This window comes from Tachysurus vachellii, chromosome 1, assembly GCF_030014155.1.
Source record: "Tachysurus vachellii isolate PV-2020 chromosome 1, HZAU_Pvac_v1, whole genome shotgun sequence".
Taxonomy (NCBI): Eukaryota; Metazoa; Chordata; class Actinopteri; order Siluriformes; family Bagridae; genus Tachysurus; species Tachysurus vachellii.
Genome location: NC_083460.1, coordinates 8,359,795 through 8,384,126, shown reverse-complemented (window position 1 = coordinate 8,384,126; position 24,332 = coordinate 8,359,795). Strand labels below are relative to the sequence as shown.

General features: G+C 37.5%; 1 protein-coding gene across 1 annotated transcript in view; it reads left to right on the top strand.

The window, feature by feature from the left end:
- Window positions 1–24,332, top strand: part of sema6ba (sema domain, transmembrane domain (TM), and cytoplasmic domain, (semaphorin) 6Ba) — a 132,845-nt gene that overhangs the window by 67,583 nt on the left and 40,930 nt on the right. The window contains exons 2-5 of the mRNA XM_060871121.1: window positions 8,840–8,959; window positions 13,686–13,800; window positions 21,097–21,157; window positions 21,314–21,376. Of these exons, the coding sequence (XP_060727104.1) occupies window positions 8,857–8,959; window positions 13,686–13,800; window positions 21,097–21,157; window positions 21,314–21,376 (342 nt within the window). The 5' untranslated portion in view covers window positions 8,840–8,856. The remainder of the gene's footprint in view (window positions 1–8,839; window positions 8,960–13,685; window positions 13,801–21,096; window positions 21,158–21,313; window positions 21,377–24,332) is intronic.

Sequence of the window (24,332 nt, the reverse complement as noted above, 5' to 3'; positions counted from 1 at the left end):
TGTGTGTGTGTGTGTGTGTGTGAGAGCATGTTTGGCATCTATGTCTCTGCTTGATATTTCCTCATTTGCACATACAGAGCGTTGTGTCACCTGGCAGTATTGAATTTGGATATCCAGCCAGCTTTGTTCCTGTGTGAAAGCTCTTTCAGATTGTGGGCGTGTGATACACACCTGTCATGGTGTGCTCATTAGAGAGCCATACTTCCTGTGTCTACATAACACTTCCATTCAGCTTACATGGGAAGAGCTATCAAAAAACATATAAACTTGATGGAAAAGGAAGAGATGTATGTAGAAGTGTAATTTCATGTTGCCCCTGAATTCTTCATATTTCTCTTTGTCATTTCTGTTTCTCTGTCTATTCCGTATTCTCTCATTAAAAAGCAATACACGTGTTCATTTTTATCTCTCCATCCCCCATGTCTTCTCCTTCTTCAGTTCAGCCACATGGTTATATGCTGGTTAGAGCTCCTTTTTCTCCTCCTTCTCACTTCCCCCTCTCTTCTCCCCCTCTTTCTCTTACTCCCCTCGCTTCTTCTTCTTTAACGCCCCTCCATCCCCCTTTCGTAGTTAGAGGTGCAGCTCTTCCCTCAGCACTAAATCTCACCTTATTACACAAGGTAAGAGAGAAAGAAACAGACCCATGAGAGATTTACAAGACATTATTATCCTACATCTCAGATCTGGGGCATGTTTTCAGGAGGAAGAGTTCGAATGGAGAAGGTGAGGAATACACTAAAGACACTCGACCCAGGAGGTAGGCGTGTGTGTAAGGACCAGCGGGGTGTCAAAGCTCCTGTCAGGTTCTGGTTTGTCCTTTTAATAATGTTGCCATTCATGCCTTTTTGACCCAGGTTGTACGGTTTGTTTATGTAAGATTCAGTGCAAAAGATAGTATTTTTGTTCCTCTGTTAAATGATATTTCTTTTGCATTTGTTGTATATATTATATAGCCACAGAGAGCAGTATACGGAGTCAGTGACACAGAAGAGAAGATCAAAAATTCTGTCAATATTTACAGAGGGAAAGTTATGCGTATTTAGAGTCAGGTTGTGCAGCTCCTTGAGATGATTTTGTCTGCTACCGGTTAAGATGATCAAAATCCTCTGTGTGTATTTCATGCCTCAGAGGTTACCAGACTTTTCTTGAGTAGATCTTTTCAGTAGTGTCTAGACTGCCACCTTTGAACAATCAAGGAATAGACTAATGCACATTAAATAAACGATCATGCTTAAAAAATAGCATAAAGTAGCATAAAAGAAGGTGATAATTTATATATATATATATATATATATATATATATATATATATATATATATATATATATATACGTATGTGGATATATATGGATAAGAGGAAACTGCAGTCAATGAGATTGTATTCTGTTCCATTACACTTTTAATTCATTCATTATCTGGTTTAAAGTATAAGCTGACCAAGCACTTATCTACTATGCTTCCAGGTCAATTAAAGTTAATTCATAATTTTATCTATTAATAAAATCTATTTTTTCAGACAAGTAGTGTCTCTGATTATGATGCTATCATCTAAAAAGTGTCTAATGTGTGTAGCCCATAGTTAGATCTAAGTATAGCTGTTTTCCAAATAACATATTATACACTATGTACTTACACTATGTGCTACGAACACTATTTCACTGTTTTTTTTTACTAACCGGACATATAAGAGGTTTCCCAGTCAACAACATATAAACTCATATGTAGGTAATGTGGTGCTGCTAGCTATAGCTGAATACAGTGAATTTTTAAAATGATGAAAATTTAATCACACTTCGTAGGATAATGTGAAAAATTTTACTCGTCCACTCTTTCTCTACGTAAGCAAACTATAACTGTTGAGTACATGAATTGTCCAACATTTCACTTTTTTCATTGAATGAATGCATCCATCTTGAAATGCATCATTGCATTAGAAAAAGTATGTGACTTGGGTAAAATCTTAGAAATACACAAGTGCTCACAAGTTCAGTATGAGCTTCTCACTAAGTTTCTAAGTCCAGTTGGACTAATTAGTGGAGCAGCAAGCAATGTCGCTTCACAGAGCAACTCAGCAAATCAGTTTATATCTTACCACACAAAAGTTTTGACCACTGCATAGAAATTAGAAAAGACTTCATATTACTTGCACACTGTCCACTTTTACTTTATCCTACTGACTGACTCTTACTCCTGTTTTACTCTCAATTCATATAATGTCATGCCATTTTGACTTCTTGGAGTGGATCTTATTATTGTCCTCCAGACACCCACAGGGGAACATTTTTATGATTTTGAGCGAACAGAAAGGCTACCAACCCAGGGACATTTCAGTGACTGTCCTTCCTGTGGTCTCTAAGCAATTGTCTGCCTTGGATAGCGTGTGAGGGACATTCTCACAGCTAAATCTCTCTGGACTTAAAGCCAGTTTAACGAGCCAAAGTGGGTGGGCGGTAAGGTGCTGCTTACAAAACCCTTGTGTGCAGCCACCTTCTTGGCACATTTAGACACAATTTAAGGACTAATTAGACTTAATTCACTAATCTAGAATCTATTGTTTGTTGTTTCGAGCTCCAGATGCAAATACGGGTCTCAGTTCTGAAGCGCAGCCTAATAGGAAGAAGAAAAACAACACGACCTTTAATCTCTGTGACTGACCCTTCAAGCTAAGGACCCAAGAGAGCATTAAAAGAGTGGCAGCAAGATAGATGGAGGAAGGGAATGGAAAGGAGTACGAAAGAGAGAAAAAAAGAGGAAGGTTCTGGGCAAATTGTGCCTGTTGTAACAGATTTAACAGCTTGGTGTGTCTTCTGGTTCCTTTGTTTTGTTTATATGGTCCCTTTGTTAGTCTCTAGCTATAAAAGTGCACTGTCTCTCTTTCTCTGTCTCTACCTCTGTCTTACTTGGACTTCTTTCTCACAATCTATCTTCTGCAAGCATCCATATTTGAGTATCCAGAGTGGATTTTTCTTTTCTTTTTTCTTTCATCCTGACTGACTGCTTTTCTTCTATAATTACACACTAAACATATGAGAAGGATGTGAATCTCATATTCTCCCCTCTGTGCCTTATAAGACTGTAAGTAAATTATGAAGCATAAGCCTTGTAGGGTTGCTATTAATTTAGAAACTCGTTACCGAATGCATCAGGTGATAGCCTGGTCTCAAATCCTCACTGTCATGTCTCACTTTCTCCCTCGCTCGACCACACCGAAGGGATGCCTTAATTACATTATTCTGTGTTTTATCTCTGTGGAACACGCATAATTACTCTGGCTGCTATAAAAAAAATAATAAATAAATAAATAAAATAGAATGCTTGCTAATATGGAGTTGCACTGCTGAGGAGTAACATACTGAGTAGCAATATGAAACCACTCAGGTACATGCAGCACATTTGACAGTGATTAGCAATCTGAAAACAACAGCATTTACCACAGAGGAGCATGAACGCTGCATCATATGGGTTTATCATCAAAACCTATAATCATCTCCACTAGCAAATCATAATCAGCATGGTTATTGCACTCCATAAAGACGTGCCTGAACATAAAGCTAAGAGATTTTAAACCAGCAGGTCCACCGTGTTTCAGACTTTTTGTTCTTTTTGTACTTCAGGTCACAGGGGCATTGGAAATAGTCCTATTTTCTCACATTTGAAATCCAAACAGATAACAGCTCACACATTATAAGTCTAGCATCAGGCTGAAAATAACACCTGTTTTATAGTAGAGCCATTAAACTAGAGAACCTAAAGTTATACTTGATTAGCAAACTCTGCAAGTCTTATGAAAATACTACTTTTAATTACACTGTAATAGTTTCGCAACATGGGGGGGCACGGTGGCTTAGTGGATAGCACGTTCGCCTCACACCTCCAGGGTTGGGGGTTCGATTCCCGCCTCCACCTTGTGTGTGTGGAGTTTGCATGTTCTCCCCGTGCCTCGGGGGTTTCCTCCGGGTACTCCGGTTTCCTCCCCTGGTCCAAAGACATGCATGGTAGGTTGATTGGCATCTCTGGATAAATTGTCCGTAGTGTGTGATTGTGTGAGTGAATGAGAGTGTGTGTGTGCCCTGTGATGGGTTGGCACTCCGTCCAGGGTGTATCCTGCCTTGATGCCCGATGACGCCTGAGATAGGCACAGGCTCCCCGTGACCCGAGGTAGTTCGGATAAGCGGTAGAAAATGAGAGTGAGAGTTTCGCAACATTAAGCTACCTAAAAATTACCCAGCTTGCAAGTTAGCTTAGCTAACATTATTTCACTGGAAGTAAGTATTTGCTATTACTATTAGTTAGAGTATTTGCAGTTATGTTAAAAAGATAGCTAGCATTAAAGCCAGTAGTTATGTTTGCTAGCTAACTTTAGTTTGTTTGTTTTTCTTGGCTGATGTATAGGTGTGTAGGAGTGTAGTGTATCACAGCATTGTTATTAATTATTAAGCTTGCTAGTTATCTTTAGAAACAGAATCAGAAAGAGCTTTATTGCCAGGTATGTTTTCACATGCGAGGAATTTGTTTTAGTGACAGAAGCTCCACAGTGTAACAGAATGACATACAGTATATACAATTTGTATGTATAAATGTACAAGTGTGAAAAGTGCAATTTAAATATAAATAGTATGTGTTTTAAGTAAATAATGTGTAAGAATAGTGTTGTGTGTTCCACGTATGGTAGTTGTTCATCATATAGATTGCCTGAGGGAAGAAACTGTTCCTATGTCTGGTCGTTCTGGTGCTCAGGGCTCTGTAGCGTTGACCAGATGGCAACAGTTCAAAGAGGGAGTGTGCTGGATGTGAGGGGTCCAGAGTGATTGTCTTTGCCCTTTTGCTCACTCTGGAGACGTACAGATCTTGGAGAGTGTTGTGCCAATGATTCGCTGAACCAAACAGTAATTGAGGTGCAGAGGATGGAGTCAATTATGGCAGTGTAGAACTGTTTACGCAGTTTTTTCTAAACAGTTTTAGCAATTTTAGCTAAAATTATGTCTCCAGAAGCAGGCATTTGCTATTACTAGTTCACTAAAAACATTAAAGCTATCATTAAAGCCAGAAGTCATGTTTGCTAGCTAAGTTTAGGCTAGCATTTTTAACATCTCAGTCTGTACCTCAGCTCAGAAAAGTTTTGATAGATAAGTTGGTAAACAGATAAAGTGTAGAGGAGGGGGTATTGCCGCAAGCACATGCAAAATACTAGTTTTATTTACCCATTTGCCACATCCAGATATCATGTTTGCTAGCTAAATTTAGGCAATCTAGGGGAGGGGATTAGGGGTTTTAATTACACTATAATAGTTTAACAACATTTGTTAAGCTACCAAGACACAGCATTGGGCTAATAATTATCCAGCTTGCTAGATAACTGAGCTAATATTATCTAATAACATATTTTTCTAGTTTTTTTTAACATAGAAGTCATGTTTGCTAGCCCACTTTAGACCAGCTTTTTTAACAACATAGACTGCAGCTTAAAACATTTTTGATGGACATGTCGGCTTTATAGATGTGTAGGGGAGAAGAGGCTCAGCTGGCTTCATAGGAGCAGTGGGTGGATAGAAGCATTATTAGACAAGGGATTAGTAAAATGAAATAAAGCTAGTCAAATGCTATTTGTGTCCAGACAGAAGTGGAGGTTTGTATGAGGTTGCACCCACATAGCTATTAGATATTAAATTACTGCATACACTATATATAGTAGGTTAAAAAGCTGCCTCACAACTCAGGCTCTGAAAACTGTATAACTTTTCTTTGTGCATGTTCTCACTGTTTGTGTGGGTTTCCTCCAAGTTTTCCTCCCACCGCCCTAAAATCCACTAAGGATTGACTAAGATAAATTGATCTCAGGTGTGAATAATGGTGCTTATGTGTATACTAATAGAGCTCTGTGATGGACTGGTATCCCATCCAGAATGTAGTCCCACTTTGGCAACAGTGCTCCCAGGGTACGTGCGCGACTCCCTGTGCCCTAACCAGGATAATGCTGTTACAAAGTGAACAAGAGTGACTGTGTACACTGTAGAATCCAAATGTAAGACATTACTCAGATATTGTCGAGTCCACACTCGGCCCAGTTTTCTGTTCACTAAAACACAATCAATCAAGAGACACCCAGGTTCCCGAGGGGGAGTATGGAAAGTCTACACTGTTTGTCCTTGTGGGATTTGAATTCCAAACCTCTATAATACGTTCTTTTCTTTCCTTTCATTCAGTCCAGCTTATTAGAAATAATCGATTGTGTCAGCTTTGTGTTTGAAGCCTCAGAGTTGTGGTATAGAGCAGCGTGGATGCCGTGTGTAGAGTGAAGTCTTTTGTTATGTCGTGTTGGCTGTGCGTCTGCGTACCAAACTGCTGTTTGCTGTTTACGCGCGTGGGTAATGTGCTGGAAAAAAAGGAGCTTTGACAAACTGCCATAAATCATCAGGCAATTAAACAATGTGCAGAGGAATTCACATTGTGAATGACAAGGAGGGAAAAGAAAGGAGGAGAAAAAAAGGAAAAAGTGATGAGCAGATGGTGGCGTCCCTTGTTTTGTGCCCTTTTGAACTGGTCGCTCATAGCAGACATTTTTCTTTCACTCAAATAGGAAATTGTGTGTAATTATTGGTGTGTGTGTGTGTGGTCGGTCTTCAGACTCTTAATTGTGGGTTGTCTGTGAAGAAGGCGGACTTCGCACCTTCAATCTGGAAGCATTCTGGGCTAAGTGACTGCCTGAGATAAAAGCTGTTGTCTAGCGGTTTCATGGTTACACACGTGTGCACATACACTACCATGAGCACACACACACTCACACAAACAAACACACACATCTATGTACAATCATGAAGATGTTTTTCTGAAGTTGACTCAAACACAAGGACATCATTTTTTTTAATTGCAGGTATTTTTTATTGTTTTTTTTTTTTTTTAACTGAACAAAGAATCATCTTTCATAAACTCTTTGTCTCTTTTACTTGAATATATGTCATTTTAGCATGACCATATTTAGTCACATTATTGCCACAGCTTCAGTCACTCATGAAAGTGTATATTAAAATAAAGGTTTAGCTTAAAAGATTAAAGAATGTCTGCTTAGAGGCTTACAAAATAAAATATAAAAAAATTGTTATGTGCAGATCCCATTTTATATTATACATTATTAATCCAACTTATCAACTAGAATGTCTTATTAAGGGTTCATTGACAGGTTATGTTTACTTTTTTGCAAGAGAATTAAGCACTATTGTTGGTTGAATAACTTAATAAGACTAGTAAAAAGGTCCTAATATAAATAATAATACATTTTCCAGAGCTATGGCAAAAAGTGGGAAGGAGACTGCGTAAAAATATATATATATTTTATTTACACAAAAACTGTTGAAAAGTTTAAAAGTGCAGTTCAGAATTACAACTCAGTTTTTTTTAGTTTAGCTTTTCCCTTATATTTGATATACAGTGCTTGTGTTTGGGTTAGATTTAGTATGTAGTGTGTCATGCTGGTCCTGATCCACTACATTATTAGTGTATTAATGTTCATATCTTGACCTAGCACAATAGGGTTGGCTGTTTCCCACAGCACAATCGTGAGGGATGTTTTTTGTCACCAGAAAATGGTGCTAAGGAAAAAACTATACTGTACCAGTACTGTTTGTTGCTGATGTCTATGCATACCTCATCACAATGTTTTTACAAACAAGCACTTATTTCAAAAAATACACACAGAATCATGTTGCTTGATTGTGCTAAGTTTGTGCAGCACATAAAACAATTTTCTGCTCATGTTGGGTGTGAATTTTTATTGTGCTGAGAAGGTCCTTATAATTATCACACAGAACACATCATCAACCATCGCAGATATACTTGTTAATAGTATAGCTGATTGGTCAAAGTAAAACTTTTTATTGACATCATACAATCCATTACAAACATTTATGATAGTATTCATAGAGTAATGAACTTTAATGGCAATGATAATGATGGATCAGATTACTGTTAGTTTCTATTAGGGATTTTCTGGGTACCATTAAACAGCTAAATTCTATAGAGCTTTCTGTCATGGATAGATTATTACCATCATAATAACATTAGACAAGACATTAGGAACCATCACAGACCATCAAAAACCAATTACGAACCAACAGAATTCCTTAACGGTTTCTTATAGTTTTTCAGCAGGGTGTTAAACTTGTCCAGTTGTCAAGTTGGTGGATAATCATCTAGAATAACAGCTTCAGTTGTTTCCTGTTTGGATCAGCTGTTGCTTTTGAACAGAAAGTGGGAAATTCCTCACTGATCAAGCCATTATTTAATAGTCTACTGATTTTTTTTTTTTTTTTTTTTAGTATTAGTGAGAGTTGAGCTCAGGTTGCTTGTGTCTGTGTGAGACTCTTGGTCTCCTCCAACCCCGTAGCATGCCCGCAGGTAGACTAGCTGTTCCAATTTGCCCCTAAGTGTGAAGGAGTGTGCAAATGGGTGTATATGCTGCCCTGGAATAGACAGAATATACTGCTGTCTTGCTACCTCAGGAGCCACCACAACCCTGATGTTGAATGAATGAATAATAACCAAGTGTCTATCCAACAGAGCAAAGGTTTGGTTTGTGACCCCATATCTAACAATCATGTAGAAAAATCACTTTCATAACTGATCCAGACCTGAGACACATTATAATTAAAATGTGAATTTGCTTCTTTGCCTTAATTTTGAATATCAAGCGTAATGTTGTGCCTCTGACTAGAGATGCACTATGCTACATTAAAGTCTTGCAATGTGTGTGTGTGTGTGTGAGTGTGTGAGTGTTTGTGCTTCTATATTTGGGTTTGGATGTGTACCTCTTCTAACATTTCTTTCCATCTTCCTGTCCCAAACAGTTCTGGCAACCGCTATCATGACTACCCACACCTTCCTCCTGATTCTCCTGGCTGTTCTCAGATTGGCTGCCTGCTCGTTTCCAGAGGAACCAGGTCCTTTAATCTCCACCCCTGCTGAGGGTAAGCCCCTCCTTCACCTCCACCATCTACAGTACAACTTCCACCCCACCAATTACAGCAGCTGAAGGGTGACATTTGGACAGGGCACTGTGGGAATCCTTCTGTGACCAGTAAAGAAAAATCTCGTGGGATGACTAAGAACTAGAGAACTATCTCATATGTGCCAAAAGGATAGGATTGTACTTTTAAACTTGTCAGGCAGGAATGGGCAAGAACAAAATTAATTAGTAAAAGATGGTTTAGAATTTCATACTATAATTAAAAATATTGTGATTTAGTTATATGATTGCAATATTTTGCACCCAGAGTGTGAAAGCACATGGTAATGGTTTTGTTTATTAGACGAGTGGCATCGTTTCGCCAGTGCAGACACTATTAGCAGTATATTTTATCGCATAAATGAAATGCTTATCTATTTTTACTCACTTACATGATCATAAAAATGTTGTTATCAGTCCTGCCTCTGAAAATTCAACACAATCTAATCCCAGTATCTCAATAATCCCAGTCATCAGAAACACCTGGATATTAGAATGAGATGTATTTACTTAGATTTAGGCCTATAGCCTGCATAGAAGATTTCTTTTCCCCTTTTCCATCAAATCTCAAGCTACTGCATCAGTAGCCTGGGTGCAATTACTACAAATAAAAAAAATACTGTGAAATAAGAGAAAATTTGTTTATTTGAGATTTGCATATAGTTCTTTAGTTCTTGAGAGTGTTTTTCTTTTGTCCATGGTGTTTTTAAATGAAATATAAATTTGTATAGTATGCCCTTTCTGTTAAAGGGCTCCTTTTTCAGAGACGGAAATTATATAGCTATATATTAAAAACATAGTTGAAACAATAGAGATAGTTTAGGTGACCACAATTAGTCTTTGTTGTAGAACTCCAGTGTTGAAAGATTGGATACAACTGTATAAGAATGGCATTATTTATTTATTTATTTCTCATGAAGAAATGGCTTGGAATTGTGGTTCTGTGACTCTCTGGTAACATCCAGAGAATTTCTGAAAGAACCCTAGTGGTTACCTGCCTTTTGTAGAGGAATAGTTACATACATAGCTAAAGTTCAGTTTAATCTTTTCCTAACTGACAGGTGTCTCTTATCATTATTGTCTTGGATAATGGGAAAAAGGTCCACCACCCAGTGGGCCAGTCTTTGCCCCTGACTAGAGAAGCGTCGGCCTCTGTTTTTTTCCTCAGTGACAGATGAACATTTGGATGACTGCCAAAGGGCATGGATGGGGCACAGCAAGAAACACACTGCGCATACTTTTTCAAGACTTCTACAAGGTCATGCAAATAATCCTCATAGTCACATGACCTTGGCCAGGAATCCAAAAGACAACACAAACCAAGTTCACCCCAGAATCATCTGGCTACCAGCACATGCATGGCAAGCGTATTGCCAAAAGGCACTAATTTCAGTCTTATTTCAGTTAATCTTTCATACGCTTAAAAGGAGGGACCTTAGGGGACACCAGCACAAGACAGGAGAGGATTGTGACAGAAGAAATGTTGCTTGATTTAGACAGACTCACATACCAGGATCTCTTGCCTTCAGGATTGTTTTCTTGTCTGTTTGATCGCAGACCTTAATTGGTGGTTAATTCTAAAGATCCAAGCTCACAGGTACAGGTGACCTATTTATATATCTTTATTGAATTTAGACAGCATGTCTGCTCATAGAGGAAGTGTTGATGGTGTCCCGATGACCAGAACAAGCAGTAGTGTGGAAAGTCTTGCCAGTTATTCTGTGGCCGCATGCAGGATTCTATGGCCTAGTTGCTTAAATCTTTCTAAAGTCCAACTTGAATCAGCAAGATGAAGCCTGTATAAGATGGTGATGCCTGTGGTGGGCAAGTGCACCCTGTCTCAGTGATGGTTGACTCACGGCTAATGGATACCATTAGCGTTTTTATGAAAAAAAAAAAAGGTAAGAGTATATAAAAAACATGCATCCAGGAAGAAGGCAACAGAGAAAGGAAACCTGTGGCTTTGTATTCTCAAGAGAATTGCTCCATATGGTGTACATGTACTCTGAAGAAGAAGGGGAGAGCTGGCTGTATGGCAGCAACAAATACTATGCCATTCATCTCTGTGTCATCACATTGTTGGAAGATCATGGCATGCATGTGTACACACACAAGAACAAGAATCCAGGCTTTTGGCAGTTACAAGGGGTGAAATGTGATAAAAAAAAAATCCCTGTATTAACACAATGCAGATGCTGTGAATAGAGATTAGGTTGAAATATAGCAATAATCATTTAATGATGTCTCACATAATCAAATGTGAGATGAAAGAATTAGCTACTTTGTGCTGCTATGCAAGTGACTGTGAATTAGTTACTCCGATAGAAATAATCAAAATTGACAATTCAACAGTGCCTTTGCATAAGCCAGTATAATAAACGTCTTGTGTTGTGGTAGCTGAATTATCCTGTGTGATGTACCCTACTTTAAAAAGGGTACAATATGAACTAAAAAAGCTGATGTGCTGCATACAATTAACCATTACTCAACTAAATGTAACGTAAATGCCACCACCATATTATTATTCACTTTAATGATGAATATCGGGAGGAAAGCGACTGTCGTTGTTTTTTTTCTTTAGTAATGACCTTTTCCAAAGGCCCTTTAAAGCTGTTAGATTTCAACACATCAGCTTGGAACGACTCTACAAATGGTTGCTGTGAGTGTTCACCCTTCAAAGATCTCTGTGTAGCTTTCATTACCTCAGAATAGACTGTGCTGTTTAGGTGGTAAGAAAAAGATTTATAAGGAACATGCTGACTTATACCTGCACAACATATACTACTATATCTACACTTAAATAACTACATCTGTTTATATCTATATATTCATATATAATTCCATCTGAAAGCATTTGAGTTTGAGAAGAATAAATGAATATTTACCTCTAGATGTGTTAAAAAGCGTAGAACATGGCAAATTCTGTTTGGGGCCATGCATTTAACAAGTGATCAGAAATATTGGAACAAGTTACCCAGCTGTGCTCTTGTCTAGCTCTGAATATCTAATCTTGGTCAAAGCACTGTCAGAGTAAATACAACAAATCTGAATTGTGTATTCTAAAAAATAACCACTGGTGTACTAACAACACTCAATAGGCTGATCAAGATAAACGACAGGAGATGATGACAGATTGTGAGAGATATGATGAAAAACCTAAAAACTACACTCAGTGACATCACCAACAACCTCCAGAGGACAGGGGTGAAGGTACTGCAAGCTATAATAATAAAAAAAAATCTTTGAGAGCAGAAATATAAAGGCTATATAATAAGATGTAAATCACTCATTAGCAGGAAGAATCAGAAGACCATTCTGGAATCAAGATTAACCTCTACAAAAGTGACGAAAAGGCCAAAGCGTGGAGAAAGAAAGGATCTTCTCATGTTCTAAAGCATATGAGTTCATTAGTCAGTCATGTTGGGGTTAGTGTCATGGCTTGGGCTTGCATAGCTTCTTCTGGAACGGGCTCACTAATCTTTACTGATGATGAGTTCACAAGTCTCAGAGTCTTCTGTCTGCAAATTTACAGAGAAATGTATCCAATCTAATAGTGAGGAACTTTAGCATGCAGCAAAACAATGCCTAAAACACACTGCCAACACAACAACGGCCTTCATTAGGCGAAAATAGTGGCGGGTTTTAGGCTGGACAAGTCATTCATCAGACCTTAACCCAAATGAGCAGCATTTAACCTCCTGAAGATGAGACAGAAGAGAGAAACTCTCCAAAACAAACAAACAGCAACAGAATCTATGGGTATAAGTCTGGAAAAGCATCACAAAATAATCTTTTTTTTTTATTATTGTGAATGGGTTTCCAGCTTAATGCAGCTATTGGTTGCAGTTCATATGCAACCAAATATTTAGTTTTATTTACTTTCATTTATATTCCTATTATTGTTACTATATTTTCCCCTAAATATTAGGTGGTCTACTACCAACATTGATAAACACATCTGGATGTAAATATCATAGAATAAAAGCCTCCTCTCATAATCGTTTTTGGATCTCAATACTTTCAGAGGGAATTCGACTGTATATAAATTCATATATTCATTCTAATCTACTAGCATTTCTGAATAATTAAAAACACTTTATTGGTTATTTTCCCAGTGATACAGCAATAATAGTGAGAGTTGTTTATTTGCCACAAGACAACAGCTGTTTCTGCTGTAAAACATGCAAGCACACAGAGACTAGAAGCAAAATGTGTCAACAAATTTCCAGCTGTAGTACAGGGAGTGTTTGCATGGGTGTGTAGCAGTTTTAACAATGGGAAACAGCAGTAGGGCGAGGTGTGAGGCACTGAGCGTGGCACATGCCTTGTCGCCATCAGTCATGCCTGGTGAAAGTGTGATTAGAGGCACTGTGCTAGACTCAGCATGATGTATAGCTTTGCGCTCTTACTACCATCCTTGATCTTGATCTCTTCCTCTTTTGGTTTTTTTATATCTCTTGTTTTGTACCTCATTTTGGTTCTTGGCTTTCTAATATTTCTTCCTTTCTATTTATCTTCCACCTCTCCCATCCTAATTTTTCTTTCTGTTTCTATTTACTTCATTCATTTTCTAAATCCTCCTTATCTTAAGTCATAGTCAGTACTTATAGTGTTGTTCTCTCTCTCTCTCTCTCTCTCTCTCTCTCTCTCTCTCTCTCTCTCTCTCTCTATCTCTCTTTCACTCTCAGTTGCCAGGCGTTACCCTGTGTTTATGGGCAGAGCACATCGCTCTTACATGCGGCAGGAGCCGCTGTACATTCAGACAGTGCTAAAGGTCAACCGCACGCTCTACATTGGTGCCAGGTAACCTTACCTATTTTACTTCTTCATCTTAAAGTAAAATACATCTTGTTAATATGGTTTATACAGACATAGTAAAAGTCTACATTACAAGTTGGCCACAACAGGGACACAACAGGAAAGCATTTAAATTCCATTTAAACCCCAGTGATGCCATAGCATATTTATGACTTACAGTGCAAGTGAACATATCTGACCCTGCAGTCTGGCAGGAGGCTCTGTATACCTCTGTCCTGGTCAAGCAGAATTAGCACATGCATAAAGAAAAAAGGGCCATCTCCTTCAGGGCTGGTCAGTAGCAATAATGAGTCGTGGGCGAAGTAGATAATATGTGGTAGCTTCATATTAACTTACACCTTCCCTGGTTGCCGGTTGTCATGGAAGAAAGCAGAAAAAGAGAGTAGCTAGAATAAATGACTGCATAATCCTTGATTTTTATTATAAATGAAGCAGTTAAGAGTCTTTATACTGAGCACAGGAGGTAAAGTATGGTGCCTGTTATGATTATCAAATGAAATGAACTGCTCACTAGATTTAGACAGTGGTTTAGTGTTCAAATACAAGGACTACCCGAGGACCACTGCTTGGTCCTTGAGTAACCGCTTGACTGTCAACTGCCCAGTTCAGTTGTCACTATGGCTAAAAGACCTACAGTATGCGGTTATTACTGTATAACACTTTAAATCATAAAGAACAGGAATATAAATCTTAAACTAAATCTAGCATAACATCAGTTAGCTAGCTTGAAGCATTTGGATGTTAGATACTTACACTGACATTTACACAAATATTGGTAAGGATCTGCTCATCATCTAAAGCATATGAGTTCATCAGTCAGTCACAGTGAAGGTTAGTGTCACGGCTTGGGCTTGCATAGCTTCTCCTGGAACGGACTCACTAATCTTTATTGATGATGGTAGCAGCAGAATGAATTCACAACTGTCAGAGTCATCCTGTCAGCAAATGTACAGAGAAATGCACACAAATTGGATGTTTTGCTCTTTAAGTAATGGAGAAACATGCATTTACAGTAACAAGAGGATCTTGAAACAAACGCTGTTCATGAAGTCAAATCAAAACCACACAATATTTTAACCATTTTGTTCAATTTTAACCATTTATAATATCATCTTGATCCATTTTTGCTATATAGGTCTCTCCCCATTCAAATAGTTGGTTCTTATATGACTGATGAGTATAAATAATAACTTTCTTGGACCATTAGCAAGATGGCTGCCAAGTGCACAAACCTTATTAAAGGTCTATGGTACAAATCAGAATTAGATTATGGCAAAATTGAACAGAAAGGTAACATAATGCACAAGATAATCCTCCAAATATTTATAGACAAGCAACATATACGCAGCCTTATTCACTCAAGCACACATACTCACATCCACTTTATAACAAAGCAGGAGCAGGTTGGATTCATTTTTTTCCATAATAGCCCATGTATTGTTTATTGAGTGTGTATGGGAGAGTATGATTATGTACATTGAAAGCGCTTCAATATCACTTTTGAAAAGCTGCATGAACCTGTGATTGTATTTATTGTGTTTTCTTCCTTATATTTTTCTACTACTGTTTACTTTTGTTTTTTCTTTTTTTTAAATCTGATTTGTATTTATATTTGTGCTGTTGTGTGTACGCTATGTCTGCATGTATATACCTAAGTATGGGTGTCTATCATTTATGTAGAAAGCACCTCTCAGTTCTACTGCATCAGAACCTCACCTTACTTCACACACATGCTGACCATAATGGATTGATGCTGTTTTGTCACCAGCAAATTATAAATTGCACGAGAATATAAACCTCTTTTCTTAATGTACGTTGGCTGCTTTGGAAATGTTAGACTTATTAATGTTACACCACTATCTTATATATGAGTATTTTATACTGGACAGGATTTTTCATTTAAACAGCAGTGACAGGTGTCCTAGTCTGTCTGAAATGGAAATGAAAAATTACACAGTGGAACAATTTCATTACAACTTGAGATCTCTAAAAGCTCTTCTGTGATAAGCGTCAGATCCAATAATGTAAAGGAGGTATTATCCACTCTGAAAGTAATTTTTTTCCCATCTGCTTTTTATTTCTTTCACTGTGTGTGTGTGTGTGTGTGTGTGTGTGTGTGTGTGTGTGTGTGTGTGTGTGTGTGTGTATGTGTGCACTCTGTCCAGCGGGTGTCTTAAACAGTGTTAGTAATACACTACACTCACTTCAAAGTCAGTGCTGACAGGAGGCTTTAAGCTCTCTAGAGAATTCACATGTGCTCCTGCTTAGACCAAAGGCTGAAGGGTAAACCCTTTGGAAAAGGAGGTTAGGAAGTCAGACTTTGCCCCCTGCCCTCTACTTTCCTAAAACACTCTCTTCTTGTCTACTTACTGACAGCAGAAACACCACAGGTTGGTTTGCAGGATTCAATGTGGCAGGAAAGCTGGAGAAAACCCTTTAACACCTTCCAGAAAGTATGAGGACTTAGGACAGAATATTCACAAGGCTGGGAGAATATTTGCAAAGAACAATGCAGACATATTACTCATAACCATTTATAGTTTCATAGACTTAAGCCCTAAAGTTGTCAGTATTTTCCACAAGGAAAGTTTTCAGACACAAAAAAAGTACATTTTCTGTGTTCCATATTCAGATTATGCAAATCTCCAGTGTTTATCTCGCATCTCTGAGCTTGTCAGATTTTCTTGAGTAGAAGTGTCTGAGATGGTGTTTTTAAAAAACGTCTAGACCTCTGACATTAAACATAAGCACCTGCCTTGTGCCCCCATAAATAAAACAAATACCTTTTTTTTTTATTTTAAATATGATGTAGAATAAAAGCAGTAGACGATTTTAAAATATAAAATTTAAAAAATAACGAATATTATGATATATGAACAAGAAACGGCTAGCACTGAAATGAACATCGGGGGGCATGGTGGCTTAGTGGTTAGCACGTTTGTCTCACACCTCCAGGGTTGGGGGTTCGATTCCCGCCTCCGCCTTGTGTGTGTGGAGTTTGCATGTTCTCCCCGTGCCTCGGGGATTCCTCCTGGTACTCTGGTTTCCTCCCCTGGTCCAAAGACATGCATGGTAGGTTGATTGGCATCTCTGGAAAATTGTCCATAGTGTGTGATTGCGTGAGTGAATGAGAGTGTGTGTGTGCCCTGCGATGGGTTGGCACTCCGTCCAGGGTGTGTCCTGCCTTGATAGGCTAAGAAAGGCACAGGCTCCCCGTGACCCAAGATAGTTTGGATAAGTGGTAGAAATGAATAAATGAAATAAACATCTAATGGGAGTTTAGTATATTGCAGATATCCTGTTGCATTTCTTTTAACAATATGGCTTATAAAATAGCACGTGATCCAGCACATCTTGTTATTTTGCATTTACGTTTTCTATATAATGTGCCTGTGCACATGACTAATGGAAACCAAGATCGTAAAACTAATATGTACATTTTTTTATGCTTTTAATTTAGTATTTCAAGAAAATAATGCCGAAGTTTCTGATAAAATAGGTGTGCTCTTGTGTAATGAAAACTTTCCTTGGTTTGCAGGACATGCTGACAAAGAACTTGTATGTAATATTTCCCTTCCAATGTTTTTTTTCTTAGTGATCAAAATCTAGCGAAAATTAGCCTTCAGCCTGACATTGTGGTTATGTCAAACTGTCAAATAGTCTGTACAATGCTGGACAAAAATGCACTTGAGTCCAAAGTCAGAGTTGCAAGTATGAGTTTTACTCAAACTCCTCCTCCCATGTGTACATTAATTAGTAAATAAATCTCTGAATTGTGACATATATATCGTTACTGTATATATATATATATACAGTATAGTTGTCCACTACTGTGTTCAATTTCACTGTTAAATCATCGCTAGGTGTGCATACTGTACCTAGTGCAAGTTCAGAATCAGCTATCAGAAGATACTGTACGTCTATAAGAGATGCATAAAAGATAAAAGTTCTTCCATGTAATAAAACAAAATGCTGCACAGGAACAGCATATTAGATCCACACTGAATCAGGCCTCGTTGAAAATAATAATACTTACAGTATATAACATCATGGTTGCATTCTATAATGGTGTGATTCTTCCTGACCAAAACATTAACCTTGTTGTCTCTATCGTTAAAGACAGCCATGTTAGTAATCATAGTCTGTACCCGTCTGATTAGGTAACAACAGAACCTTGGCAGTTGTGTCTTCAGGGATTTTCATCAGTGTCATGCGTCATAACTTCTAAGAGTTGTTTACGTTCAAATCATTCTTGACTTCTCATGGTACCTGACGAGTGAGTTGAACAACATGGTTAATTAACTAGCTAGAATGTCACATTTGTTGATTATTAAGTTCAGTGTACATTGGCTGGTCAATTACAGTAGGTACTTATTTAGGAAATCTAATCAGTACAGTAAAGAACATCGTCCAAAGATCTTTCTTTCTTTTGATTTTTTAAACAATATAAATGTATTTGCTTCTTTATTTACTTATATATCTATTTTTTTATTTGCCAGTTTGTTTTTATTATTTATTATTTTATTGTTATTTCAGTGATGATGATTGCTTACATTTGCATTTAAGTCTATTAATCTTAGAATCTTTTAATGTCTTTTAATGACCGCTGACTACCATCTGCAAGTGCTGCCCAATTTGATGTCCCACTTTGCAACTGACTGTCATCCGAACAGAATTATGGGCTTTAACTTACTGAGAATGATACGAGAGGATGTTTTAAAATTAAGCCTTCTGAATTGAACATCATTCAGACAAACAGCCAAAAACAGCTTTATATATATATATATATATATATATATATATATATATATATATATATATATATATATATATAAATTAGGATGCAACCTTCCAAATTCTGTGTAGGATCAAGGATAACTGGGTGACATGGTAGTACCGGTGGGTAGCATCATAGCTCCATGGCTCCATGCTTCCATAGCTCCATGGCTCCATGCTTCCATAGCTCCATGGAAGAGTTTTAAGTATGAAGAGTCTTTCTAGGTTTCCTCTAATCTGAACAGGATAAAACAGTTAATAAGGATGGATGAATCTAGGATTACTGTAGTTAGCAAACAGAGAAAGATGTTGGGCTAGGTTTTTATAATATTAAAACTGAACAGTTTCCCCAAGGACACATTTTAGCTTTTATTTAATATACCTACCTAAATGCTGTTTTGGGGAAGTTTAAGGGCATTTTCACACTTGTTTTTTTTTTTTTTTTATCATTATTATTTTGGAGCATTGGTTCAGACCCTGGTGCATTTCTCCTTTAATTCGGATAATTTAGACATATGTACATGAACATAGCAATCACACTACAATTGCAATCCACATTAAATCAGTGTGATAGCAAATGAACTCTGGAGCGGTTCGATTGTGGTGAGCGAGTTATCTGCACCAGCAAATAACAATGCATAATGGTAACTGCTCAGTATGTAGAGTGTTACGCCGCATGTTTGCTTAGATAAAGGCTCACACCATGAATCGCAGGTTATCGTCTCTGATAGATCTTTAGTGAAAAGGAATTTTGTGGACGAGCGTGTCATGGCAATTCAAAAACACCCCTTTATTTTAAAATGATGTAGAATGGATCTCCAAAATGGGTGAATTGATGCAGTGATTACCAAAATTGCTGCTCAGACTGATAAATTATATCAAATACAGCTTAAAAAAAAAAAAAAAGCCAGTAGAGCTTGTGTCTCTCTTTCGTGAGATAGTTTACAGATATGAATAGAACCACAGAGCATAAACAGGCTCACTCTGACCAATCAGAGGACAGATTACTCACATGTGACTTACATAAACGCATTTTGATATGCTTTGAAATTTGTGTGAAAGCAAACCGAGCCGAGGAGAAAATGCGACATTATAACTATTTAAATCTGCTATTTTAGAAAAAGGCACAGAAAGTCTGAAAAGCCTTCCTGGCTTCATGCCAAGAGCGTGCATCTGGTTTTTAAATATTAAATTGTTTTCACTTTGCTTACAACAATTTCGTTTGCTTACTGTATAATTCTGAATGTGGTAGTGTATGTAATGCCAGTGAAGATATGTTCATGAAATTGCCCAGGACAGGGTAACAGTATAGGTTACTTAATGAAAGAATTAAGTATGTGAAGTAAATTATATGTAGCCATGAGACATGTCTGTAACCAGGCCATATTAACCTTGGGAACCAAACTGCAAGGTTAATCAGGCAGCTAGTGTAATGGCTGGTGTGAAATAGCCTCCTACATACTGTAAGGCACTTTTTTTTTTTTAGAGGAAATTACAGGTTTTTTTTTTTTCTGGACAGGTTTCGATGCTCAGAATATTGGCCATAAATGAGACTGTGATTTTAAAAATGAGCACATTGAGCCAATTTCATGACTCCTTCAGTAGAACACATTTATTCTCTAGCATCCCAAGAGGGAATGTATCATATCTAGTCTGTTTTAGAGATTTTATTAACTTTTTAGGACATGTTTGACACTGGGAGCTGTAAATGCTCTGTAGTAATGGTCTAGCTGTTATAATTGGTCCCACAGTTCCAGTGAGTAGTAAAGAATTTGTTCTTCTGTTCTTAAATTCAGCCTTTTAAGATGACACCAAGATAATCGATAAATCTCTTAATTAGATTAATGCTATTAACTAAAATTCAGATCCAATTTATTAAGTTAAAACAGTGGCCTTCTTTAGTTCAGAGTATTACTGAGTTTATAACTGTAGAATGTTTCCTGTTCAAACCATTTACTTGGTAATGGGCGTGTGTGTGTCTGTGTGTGTGTGTGTGTGTGTGTGTCTGTGTGTGTGTGTGTCTGTAGGTGTGTTTGGCAGGGATTATGCAGGGATTATCAGTACGACGCCAGTCTCCATTATTAGTCAAAAGTAGCTGAGTGAGCATTAGTGTCTGGCCTATTTCTACTATACTTTGTCTCATACATTATGTACATTTCTTTTTATGATTTGTAGCAAGTGACATAGATTTGTACGTATTTAATGCATTATTGTAGATTGTGATTTATTAGTGTGCTGCATCAATGGATTTTATTATACGTTTAGTTTTCTGTATGGAAAGCACTTTGAGACTTAAAATCAAAAGTGTGATATAAAACATCATGAAAATGTCTTCCAGTAACAAAATTAACACACAACTGCTCCGATGATTCATTATTTCACCTATTTTTTATTAATAAAAGATTACGGGTTTAAGAAGAGATGAGGTTCTAAGAAGAGATGAGACTTCTTTGCTTCTGATGAATAGTATGTGTGTGTGTTTGTGTGTGTGTGTGTGTGTTTCAGAGATGACCTTTACCGTGTGGAACTGGACCATGTAACAGGGGATGAGATGTTCTACAGCAAAGTAAGCCCTATTTCCTCACACACAAACACACACTCTCTTTGTCTCAGTAACATGTGTGCATGTGGGTGTGTGAGTGTGTGTGGGTGTGTATATGTGTGTGTCTTCTATTGTGTGAATGTGTGAATTATCCACATTGTCTTTCTTCCACTATTACAGAAACGAACGTGGGAATCGAATAAGAATGACATCCGAATCTGCAGGATGAAGGGCAAACATGAGGTGAGTGTTAAACAATAAGGGTCAAACACTGTTAAGTGCTTCGAAGATGTCTCGAAATGTATCTCAGTGCATTTCAACATTGCGAGTACTATATATTCTACTCTTAATAAGTAGTTGAGTGAATATGCAGCTCAGATGTAGAGTACTCACTCATGATAGCTGAACTTCTGATGCATTAACCGATGTTGATATACAGCAGCGGTCAGTGTGTCTTATTCTTTGTCAGCTAATTGACCAGTTGTGCTGATGCTGATGAGACTCGAAGCTTCCGACAGTGAAATTTCTTACCTAACAGGATCTGGGCGTTTTATCGACTAGAAAAAATGAAAAACTGGAAAATATGTAAGCAGCCTAGAGTGAGGCCCAAAAGTCTGATGCTAGCGCTAAGTGTTTTGATTTCATTAGTAAATTACATTTCCTATTATTCTTCACTGATGGCATGGTGGCGCAGCGGGTAGCAATGCAGCCTCACAGATCTATGGTTCACTGTTTCAACGGGTTGCTTTCAGCTCTGTGGATTACATCTGGTTTCCTCCCACATCCCAACAATATGTCAGTACAGTAGGTGGACTGGCTAAGATAAATGATCCTGGTGTGTACATGGTGCCTTGCAATGGACTGATGTCCCATACTGATGCTTTCCCACCTCATGCCCTGCGTTCATATGATAAGCTCTGAATAAAGAGAGCTTATTCTTCATTAATAGAAGTAAAAAGGCTGGTTATTTTTTAGTAAATCATATTATTCGGCTACTATATGTGTAATTATAACACAGTGGACACTAGTCAATAGTGTAAAATTATAAACAAACAGGATATCACCATTTTTCTCTAAATTATCTTGAATGAATCTTTTTTTTAATGGACCTTTCCTATGAATAAATTGCTCCTACAATGCTAGATAAAAACAGAAATACTGTTTCTGTGTCAATTTTTATATGAGTTATTAACCCCCACTGTGGATTGTGACAAGACAAAGACACTTAATGCTGAACGTGAGAACAACAAAAAAAAGTTAAACGAAACAATAAAAATCAAGCAATTATTTCAAAATGACGAATTCTACAAAGACAAAAATAGATTTGAATGAGACTTAATCATGATGTAAAAATGCAGCAATTTACAGAAATGTGGATCATTGAAAAGTCATTCAAAACAGAAAATGCTGCATAGGTTATTTCACAGTGTAAGAAATATACACCACCAAAAGTCACGTTTGTAATCTGTTTGCTGATTTATTTCAGTATTATTATTTCAGTAATATTATACGACTGCATAAACCCACATACAGATGTATGCTAACATATTATTAAATCCTCACAAAATGAAAGCTTTTGATTTTGAACGTCAGCTATGAGTGTTTATGTGTGATTGCGTCAGGTGAATGTCCTCTAGGCTAAAACACACACTTGGTGCTTTGTTTTCTTTGATCTTTGCCAGACAAATGACCCCTTCTCCTGAAGTTCAGGGGCTAATTGCAGTAGACTGGCCTTTCCATAGTACAGGAAGTGGCGCTAGCATGGTTTTGTACAGGTGCATTTCAAGGGGATTGATGGGATTGGTTTCATTGAAGATTGATGTCCAACCGGGGCATGTATTATTTTTCCGCAAGAGCTAGCTTACAAATGAGACCTGTCTCTAATGCATACTGATAGACCTTTCTGTTCCAGCTACACACACACACACACACACACATACACACACACACACACACACACACACTCATACAGAAACCTACACAAGCCTGACATTCCCAACACAAATCTGCATGTTGTTTTCTAATTATATTTCTGTTTTTTTTTTTTTTTTTGCCAAATTCTGTCTCTTTTCATCCTTTCTGTCTATCCTTTGCTGGATCTCTTTCTGAGACAGAATTGTTTGTTGTGTCAATTCCTTCTTGAAAAGTCCTCATTTTTTCTCCAACTATTCATCGTGAGATCAAAATAGCAGAATGCATAGCATTAAGACAGTGAAAGAAAAAAAAAACACGCCACGTCTATTTCGGTGAATTCTTTCTGCTGCCCTGTTGACTGTGTATTCCTATGTGACGTTTCACATCCACACTGTCCTTTGAGATCTTTGGGAATTGATAGTAAGAAAATTAAACATTAAGCAGCAAGCTGTGGGTCTGTCGTGTATTTATTGTGTGTCAGATAAAATCCAAAATCCTGTTTAGGCCAAACAGGATCATTAAGGTAAATGTCTGTTAGAGGTATTGGAGGTGAGAGAGAGAGAGAGATTCCCATCAGCTACACACAATTACAGGATGTACTCTAACACAGGGGACTAGATGTATTCTAGTGGATTTTAGAATAGACAGTTCAACTTTATTTTATTTGTATTGTGCTTTTGAAAATGAAGAGCTTGCAAACCAGCTCAGACATTCAGAATAAAAATAACAAAGTTTAATAATTTTTCATTCCTAAAGAGCAATGAGATGGCGTTGGTGAGGAAAACTCCATATGATATGAGGAAGAAACCTTGAGAGAAACCAGACTCAAAAGGGAATCCATCCTCATCTGGGTGACATCTGGGTGAATGCGTATTATAAGTAACTTCCTTTTCATAATTGTATATAATCAGTGGAATTGTGTAACCAGGAGCTTTAGAGCAACTTATAAGTCTGAGAATCTGCATCATTTCTGAATCCATTATAGATTTACCATAAAATCCTTCCTCCAGAAGCCATCAAATGTTCTTTGACGAAGAACAAAGCGTTTAAAATGCAATTCAAAGCTTCTGCCATGTAGGTCAAGGTAGTTCATGTGGAGACCTCAGTACAGTAGACACATCGGCACTTCTGTTGTCATTAAACCGGTTTCAGACTCTGGTTAACATTCACAGTACAGAAATACTTTAAAAACAAAAAAAAAAAGACATTCAAATTGATTCATAGGTCCTGCTCTTGTACAGGAGGAATCAGTTTTGTAAGTGCTTTGCTGTGACCCTGTGCTCAT